Source organism: Nestor notabilis, unplaced genomic scaffold, assembly GCF_000696875.1.
Source record: "Nestor notabilis isolate BGI_N333 unplaced genomic scaffold, ASM69687v1 scaffold1059, whole genome shotgun sequence".
NCBI lineage: Eukaryota > Metazoa > Chordata > Aves > Psittaciformes > Psittacidae > Nestor > Nestor notabilis.
This window is the reverse complement of record NW_009942115.1, coordinates 11133-20690: the sequence shown is the minus strand read 5'-3', so window position 1 is coordinate 20690 and position 9558 is coordinate 11133. Positions and strand designations below refer to the sequence as shown.

The 9558-nt window shown below is 34.4% G+C and overlaps 1 protein-coding gene across 1 annotated transcript; it reads left to right on the top strand.

The window, feature by feature from the left end:
* Positions 1-916: 916 nt before the first annotated feature.
* Positions 917-3075, top strand: LOC104410921 (WD repeat-containing protein 35-like; the record flags this gene model as incomplete). The annotated part of the gene is made up of 3 exons (XM_010021221.1): positions 917-1009; positions 2560-2688; positions 2906-3075. Coding segments are annotated over 3 exons (392 nt in total), but the record flags the coding sequence as incomplete, so codon positions are not given.
* Between the last annotated feature and the right edge of the window lie 6483 nt (positions 3076-9558).

Below are 9558 nucleotides of genomic sequence, written 5' to 3'. Positions count from 1 at the left end.
TGAAAGAAATGTTAAATGATCATCATCTGTGGACAATGGGATATGAAGAGAATGCTAAAATCCTTACATTATTTGAAGAAGTGGCCTTTTCATGAGAATGTGCAGTTGAAACCTGCCAACAGTCAAATTATTTTAGAAGCCTGGTTAAATATGATCAAAAAGAAAAAGAATTTATTCAGTGGATATTTTGAATGGATGATTTAAATTCTGAAATTGATTACTGTTACCTTCACAAATTCATGACATTTAGGGTATCTTTCATTGTATCTCTTGATAAAGTTCATGACTAAAAGTCTGAAAAATGGAGAGGATGCAGAGGAAATGGATGACTAGCAGTGAGGGCGTGAGGGAATGTGGTGCTTGCAGTAGGCAAGTTCATATCCAGTGTTGAAATCGGATGCTGCTTAGAAGCCACTGTTTGAAGATGTGTCAGGTCAGATATTTGTGAGTAGGATCTATATGAGACCTGAGAGTCTGAAGGAATTGTGTGTAGAGTGCTCTTTCTGGTAATTGTGAGGGAGATTTTGTTTTAAAAGTGCAGCATTACTGAGGATTAACATACTATGGGGAAGAGAAAACTAAAACTTCTTATGACAGTAAAGTTTTGTTGGCTTCCCAGACTAACCTGTCAGAGGTGGTCAGAAACTGCAAAACTATGATTTGGGTTTCACATATTGAAGCAATATTCTGGGCAGAATTTGGAGAGGATTTTAGTCAAGTGGGTGAATATAGAAGCAAAAGTAGCTGTTTAGCAGGATTTTGAAAGAAGAAATGAGAGATACAGAAAGAATGCCCAAAACTAAATTAGAGTCAGCAGTGCAAATATCTGAAAAGCTCCGGGTTGATCAAGTTGGATGTGGTGGGTTTTATTAACTTACTTAAATGGTGCAAATAAAAAACCTGTATCGTTTTCTAGGTTCTGTGCAAGTGGTGACATGGAATGAACAGTATCAAAAACTGACTACGAGTGATCAAAATGGACTTATCATTGTGTGGATGCTGTATAAAGGTACTCTACAGGATAAATCTAAGATGGGATATTATTTTATGTTGTGAGAAATCTTTTTTTTTCTTTTATCTTTTTTTTTGTTCTTTCTTTTTCCTTTTTGTTTTCCAGCAATTAAAAAAAATTCTTTCCCTGACTTTTTATTTTGCAGACTGCAAAGCTCAAAATAGATTTTAAACAATTTCCAAGTTTTTATTGTAATACTTGTCAACATTTTTCATAGTATAGTCACATATAGAAGGGTGGTGGTCCTGCAGAGATACCTCAGGAGAAGATACAAATTTTTAGTCATGTGCTTTGTAAACTGCTCTAAATTTCTTGTTTCCTTCTCTGTTACTTTATTCCCTTGGAGGAAAACAGTATATTGAACAAAAAAAGAAGCAGTGCTTGTTTGTATAGGTTCTGTTCTGGGTAATCTAGTATTTAAAGAGTTCTAAAAGTGGACCAAGCACAGAAGTATTGGTGGTAGAACTACAAGAACTAAGCAACCCTGATGAAAAGTCAATTATATACTTTCATAAAAGCAACCTTTAAAAATATGTAATTAAAGAAGAAGACTAATATGACTAATCCGTGTGTTGCTTTAATTGGCTTTTATTTTTCTTGATCTTTTCATATGTACATGTACTTTTTTTGGTATGGTTAAATTCAGTTGAAATCCAACAAACCTCACAGTGAAATTAACCACTTTCCAACACATGTGGGAAAGAAGAACAGAAAGGGTTTTTCTCTTGGGGATTTTTGTTTAATGAAAAATGGAAACAAAATCTCAGCTCAGCTTCTCATTTTAGGAATAAAGAATATCACTTGATTAATCTTTCTGCCTGATATGTGGTGGCTACTGTCACATAAATCATCTCTTAGTTTGGAAAAGTATCAGTATATTACTTAATATATATTGATGTCATTGATGGTTGTTCCCTGTTTCCTAGTGTGTTCTTGTCAGTTCTGAAATTACGTAAGGACAGATCTTTTCCTGTAGGGCCCCTCTTGGACTTTGGCTCCCCTCTTCCATTCCTCATTTGTCAGGTTCTTTTTGGAAATAAGTAGCTCACAATCTTAACACTGAGTTTCACAGTAGTTATATCTGTGTAGTCTGGGGACACTATGGAGTTGTCTTGCTAGAGTTTTACTGAAAGGGCAGAACAACTTTAATTCCTTTCTAAAACTTACTACTTCTGTAGCTTTCTATTTGTTATAAATTACAATGTAGAGTCATATATAACCCACCTTCTCATGTATACTTCTAAGCAGACCATTCTCAGGTTTCTCCATTTCATTGAACACATAGTTTGATTGCTTGGTAACTTTGATAAACTTTTTCTGTGTCTGTATTACATTTTTATTATACTGTATGTTTTATAATACATATCCACTATGTATTTATTTTTTTAACAACTTCAGAAATTCATATGGCTAAGAAATGTCATTACCATCCTATTTGCATATATTTTAAAATGAGAGTAATTTTACTCTTTGGATTCAGTATCTTGTATCCACTAGAGGATTATCAAGTCAGAAGTATAACTCAGTTTTTCATTCACTACTAATAGGTGCTTGGTACGAAGAGATGATTAACAATAGAAATAAATCTGTTGTTCGAAGTATGAGCTGGAATGCTGATGGAAAAAAGATTTGTATTGTGTATGAAGATGGAGCTGTGATTGTTGGATCAGTGGATGGTAAAATTTAAGCTTTACTATTTGTTGTGGTGTTACATAGCTTTTGTTTTCAGTATTAGGTACACAGTGGCTCTTTCTCTAGATAAATAAGATTAATAGTTACTTTCTAATTGTTGCTTTGAATTTCTTTAGCTATTTTAGTTTTTATGTTGGTAACTTGCATCCTATTTTTAACTTTTTGTCATGTTTATTAAGTGCAATCAATGTTCTGTTACAGGCAATCGCATTTGGGGAAAAGATTTGAAAGGTACCCACCTGTGCCACGTGGCCTGGTCCTCCGATAGCAAAATTTTACTCTTTGGAATGTCAAATGGAGAGATTCATATTTATGACAATCAGGGAAATTTTATTGTAAGTTCATGGTGGTATAATAACAGGTTTACTTAACTTACTAAACAACTTACAAAAACTTACCTTCTCTTAATGTATTTCATGTTTGTTTGTTTAGCTGGTGGACTTCATAGTTGGTAGACTTCAGTACTGAGAACTGGACAAGATCTTGTTCAGAAAGTTTTCATTCAAGATCTATGCAGCAGCAGTGTTTTAATGTAAATATTTCTTTCTTGGTAGCTAAATAAATATCACATAAACTAATGCCTTTTTGCCTTGCAACAGTTATTGAAAATATGAAAACACGTGTGATATTAATTAAATGAAGCTTATGTTAAAAGCACTAGTGTAGTATAAAGCAGTAGTTAGAATAAAGCAGTGTTTTCCATTGCTGCTGTCATTCTTTATTACATAAGGAATGTTACATGCTTCAGAGAACACCCAGTAGTGAGCGAGTTTTTCATTCCTACAACTTTGGCTTGCTTATTTATTTTTATCTACTTATTTGGAGTACTGGAATATACTATAATGCTATGACAAAATGCAAAATGGAAGTAAAATACAGACTTTGAAATGAGCAATGTTCCAAAGAACCATGTTAATTCTTAGATCCCTCTTATGGTGAATTTCCCGTTCCCCTTCTCCCCTTCTCATTCCCCTTCTCCCCTTCTCATTCCCCTTCTGCCCTTTCCTTCTTTAACTCCTCACTCTACCATTCTTTCTTCCCACTGCTCTAGTCATGGTGTTTCTACCATGTGCTGTAGATTATTGAAATTCTTTGAAGTAAGTTGTTGTCCCTCCCCCCCAACACTATGTATGGTTGTGTGTGCCAACCCTTACCCTCTCTTCTGTAACTTACCTGGTAGCCCTCCTTGAAGTGATCCAGGTGCACTCTTATCTTTCAGAAAAAAACTTTTTCTGTGTTACCATGCATCCAGGGCTAATTATTACAAAAGTAAACTTACTTAATTGTTGTTCTAATTTGAACACCTATTTTTCCAGTTATTTTTATGTACTATTCAAATGACTTTTATGAAGAAAAAGCTGACAAAAAGTTTCCTTTTTAATGAAATCTTGTGGTCAGGATTGGTTTAAATTATTTGTATCTTTTTGCAAAGTTCCAGCAGGGTTCTTGTGTGCATGCATATGCGTGTTTGTGGTGGTGGAGTTTTGTTTGTTTGGTTTTTGTTTTTTTTTCCTTTGTTTTCTTTGAAAAGTAACTCAAAACCGACGAGTGAAAATGCCTATATTAAAGTTCTTCTTTGTAGTTAAAATACATGTTTTCATACCTCTGATCTGGCTTCAAATAAGGAAGTTTTTCACACTTAAAATTTTGAGAATGTGCAAAGTTTTCTTGGGACAGGAAAAAGATTTGCATACGTATTTATTCTTTTGCAATGTATCAGTACAGATGTAAATTGTTCTTCTAAATAGCATGTTGTTTAAATAATTAATGATTCTTGTTTAGGTGAAAATGAAACTGAGTTGTTTGGTGAACTTAACTGGAGCAGTCAGCATTGCTGGAATACATTGGTATCATGGCACAGAGGGCTACATTGAACCAGATTGTCCTTGTCTTGCTGTCTGTTATGACAATGGAAGATGCCAGATAATGAGAGATGAGAATGACCATAGTAGGTACCAAATATGTGGTGCTAATTAATGGGCTGCTCTTGACTCAAAATGTTGACTTGTGTTTATATTCTTTATTTCTTAAAAACTAGATCCTGTTTTGATTGACACTGGTATGAATGTGGTATGTATCCAGTGGAACCACTGTGGAAGTGTATTGGCGGTGGCAGGCTCCCTAAAAACAACTTCTCAAGATAAAGATGTAAACATTGTACAGTTCTATACTCCGTTTGGTGAGGTAAAAAAATTTAACATATAACTTCAATGTTTTTTTTTTTAATCATGGTATGATTTGTCTATGTGTTCATTACTGGTGGAATCTGGATGCCAAAATGTAGGTGTTTAGTGTGTTTAATGTGCTCTTAAGGTATCTAGGGTATCTGCCTGATACCCTGGAAAGATGGCAGGATCTGGAAAGATGACACAGGATCAGGTTCCCTTTTAGAACAGCAAGTTAGTGGTCAGCATGAAAATCCGAGTACATCTCATAAAACACTAAATGATGTTATATGTATAGTGTTAACTTTGAACGCCCAACTCTGAGTTCAGACTTAGCAGTAAGTGGTCATCATCTACAGGGGTTTCCTTAGTCGAAAGTATTAAATAGAACTAAAGGTTTTGGCAATAATGTTATGTCTCAGGTTGCTAATGTCCTTCAAATTGACTGAAACAGGTGTTCCAGATGCTGTATCTACTATTTAGAAGTAAATCTGTTAGATTTTAGAATTGTTTTGTCCTAGTTCTCATATTCAAGTACAGGCTTGGTGTTTTGGATGACTATATCTTCTGTGAATAGTGTGTGATCAGTATGTGGACTTGGTATTTGCATCTCATCAAAGGCATGAAATAGGTACTACACTGTGCCAGTTCATTGAGAACAGTTTATTTAGGCACAAAGTTGTGCCCTCAAAAGGCAAGTTAGATCTAAGTGTAAGCATCAGTCATCTGCTCAGTAAAATGCTGTATATTTTAAAGTAAAAAATCTGACAGTTAATAATAGATGAATGTATCCTTTATTCATACGTCCATATTATTTGCAAACAAAAAGCTTCCCAGAAACAAGTGCTCTGTGGGACTAAGGTTACAGTTCTTGAAAACTTCTTTTTCAATTGTTTCCTTCAGTCAACTTCAAATTCTACAGCAAAATAAAGATACAAAAAAAAATGAAAAGTCTGTTTCTTTGCTAGCTCTTAAATTGGAAATGAAAATCAAACTGCCTTTCTTAGACTTTTTTTGAAAGGGAGTAAAGAGGAAAATGCCCTTTGCCTCACTACAAATTGTGTACCTATACAAATAATTCATTGCATGTTCTTGACATAGACTAGCTATTTTTTTTTTTTTTTCTTTAAACCATCAGTTAAGGATGTTGTACATCAACTGGGGCATGTCAGGTAGCGGTGCTATTGTTGTGTATATTTTAGTAGCGATTGAAATTATAAAGGTGATTCAAGTTACCAAACTGAGGAAAAACTGTTTATATTGTCCTTCTCCATCTCTTACTTATTTTTGTAAGTTTGAACTATCACTGAGTTCTCGTTTTTCTTTCTCTCTGAAAAAGAAAAAAAACTGAGATGAACACTTTATGGAAATGCATGTTAAATATCTGTTTGTTTGCATGTGTATTGTATTTGGAGAGTCATTACAGGGTACTGTAAAGAGGATCTGTGTTTGATTTTCATCAACTATCAAAACTGTTGTTAATGTATTTTAGAGTGTTTTCCTATGATAAATACCAAATCTTTCCCTTTCCTTGTTTTACACAAGCATTTGCGCACACTGAAAGTACCTGGCAAACAGATCTCTGCCTTGTCTTGGGAGGGAAGTGGACTGAAAATTGCACTGGCTGTTGATTCTTACATATACTTTGCAAACATTCGTCCTGATTACAAGGTACATAGTAACGTGGTACTTAATTGTATTAATAAGTTTCCTGTTATTATCTTTCTGAGTGTGCTGGAAAAGTAGTTTTCTCTAATATATAAATCAGCACCAAACTTATGATTACTGCTTGATCAGCAGTACTGACTTGGAAGTTTTAGTGGAATGTGGGTCTCTTGGTGGTGGAATGACTTTAGCCATTGCTTTTACAATGAATGTATGATTTTATTTTCATAATACCAGGAGAGTTGTTTAGAAACCTGAACAGTAGAAACAAACACAACCTGATAGGCATATTTCCTTCTTATATATCAATTCCCAATATACTTTAAAAAAGTGTGAATTCAACTAATTCTGAATCATGTTTTTATCTTGTCTACCTCTTAGGGTTTTTGTTCATTTAGTGGGGTTTTTTTGTTTAGAGTTAGGATTATTTAACTGAAATTTACAGTTTAATTAAAAAAAAGCAATTACTGTCCAGTATACAGTATTGTATTCTTTTTTTTTTTTTCCCTGCTACATTATATGTTCTTTAATTATCCACGTGTAACCGCTGTGATTAAAGAGACAGAATGTAATGTGAGGAACATACTGCAGCTATAATGACATGTATTGTTCCACTTAGTTGTGAAAAATCATTGGTCGGGGAGTTATATACACCAGTCTGCTAGGAAGCAATCTCAGATAGCTTGTTGTAAATCTGCTGGAAAAGACTTTGGAAATTTGAGCTGGAAATTAGTCTTGCAGGAAATGCTACCTAATGTTTATTCTGGGAAATGTGTAACAGCTGGAGCACAGGCCTATCGCTTTTTCTTGAACTCGTCAGTATCTATGAGACTATGTGTGTTTCAAGATCTGGCACAGTTTGCAAATGAGTAATATTTTGAAACCTTAGTTTTAGAAACTGCATGTGTAAGCTCCTTTTTTTGTTTTTGTTCCCTTTTGCATACTTAAAGTGGAAAAAGATGTGCTCAAATGAATTTATTTCTGCAGCAAACAAACTCTTAATCTGTTGGTAGTATACTCAGTTTCAATGTTAAATATTTTTATGGTGAATGATATGTGTTGTCCTTCAATAAATAACCCACATTACTACTGCTATGTTCTTTCTGATTACATCAGTAACTAGATATTCTAAAAGGTTACAGTCATTAAATGGTAGTGATTCAAAGCTGTCATTAACTTTGGCTGGATTGAAATTAATGACCTGGAGATGAAGTGTTAGTGTCACATTATCCATCTCCTGAATAATCCCGTTTCCTGTATTTTTCAGGTATTATCATAATAAGAGAAAGGGGTTCTAAATTAATATGACAGTAAAAACTATGCATGGAGCTGACCTTTTTTAAGCTATCCATAGTTTACATGGAATCTTTTTGGAGTTGTAATACTAAATTGGAATCTATACCTCTAGTTGCATCTCTTTGGGTGTGTATTACCTTGTTCAAATCTACACTGGATTTCACTTTATATCCTCATCATCCAGCATTCTAGGGTCCTTTGCCACTTTTTGAAATCAGTTTTAGATTTGACAAACATGATTTACAGTTTACTGACTTGTTACCTCATAACTTACTCATACATTTTGAATATTCATAGTAGTGTAAGTTCCAGTTTGCATCTCTGGGAAGGATCCAGTGGATAGTGCTCTAAATGGAATAAGGGCAGTTTTTTACAACCCTCTATTTTGATTCCTGTATCCAAAATGAACTTGATTTTCTTCAAAATCCAGGTCAGTTTTATCAATTAGGTCATCTTCATTGACATGCCTGTGGCCTTTCTGAAAGGTAGTAAATGACAGTAATAAATGAATGATGACTGTCCAATGTGTTGTGTAACAGCTGGATTTACTGATTCCAAAAATCACAATGATTTTACATCTGCCTACTCCTGTTCCTCTGGATATCTTCCACAGCATTATGTTTGAACTCTACTTGAGAAATAACGTTTGGGTTCTGATATTTTATTACCATTCAGTTTATAGATCTATTCTAAAAGTTCTTTTGCTAATAATATATTGTCTCAGTTTCATTCCCTGTAGAGTGTGGGTACCCTTCTTGGCCAGCTCTCTAGCAAGCTTTCTGCTCTCTCTAGTAAATGCTGGTGCAGTGAATTCTAGTAGTTTTTCTATAATTGTATCATCATCCTTGAGTGGTTTGCTTTATATCTCCTTTATTGGTCAGCTTCACCTCTTTTCTGAGATGTTTTCTGAATTTGCTTGTTAGAAAAGGTCTTCGTTACTAATTTCTGTAATTTAAATTAGTTGAATGCAATAAAATACATCTTCATGGGTTTTCTTAGAATCACAGAATCGTTTGGGTTAGAAGGTACCTTAAAGATCACCTAGTTCCAACCCCTCTGCTATGGGCATAGACACTTTCCACCACACCAGGTTGCTGAAAGGTCTTGAATACTCCATTTCTTCTTTTGCCCTTTCTCGTACCTGTTACATGGATAGTTACATTCTTCTGGGCAGAAGGGAGGAATTTTCTCATGTTGTTAATATGGAAGATGTGATGTGAATTATCATATTGCTTTAGTATAATTGGTTATTTTTGTCTGCTTCAGGAATTGCAGTTTGTTTATTTTACTCCCCTTGGGAAATGAACTTTGAGTTTTCAAATCAACAGTCATAGAGCAAACATTTTCATGGCAAAAACCATCATCACAGTGGGTATTTCGGTGTACCTGCTGAACAAGGAAGAAACAAGGGAAAGTGAGATATTGTTTCATTTTGAGGTTGATCCTTCAATTCTGATTGCAATAGGCTATTCTGGTGATAGGAAGACTTCTTTTGCCAGTTTAATACTATGCAAATAACTTGTTACCAGAACTGTGTTCACATACTTCTAGTAAATCAGTTCATCACCAGAACAGTAAAGAGTATTGAATACTGATTGTGTGTATGGAATAAACACTTTGTTTCATAGTTGAGAACAATTTATCATTGAATTCTTATGACTTCTGATCGGTTTTATCAAAATTGTCTCTCTTGGCAGTGGGGTTACTGCTCCAATACGGTTGTTTATG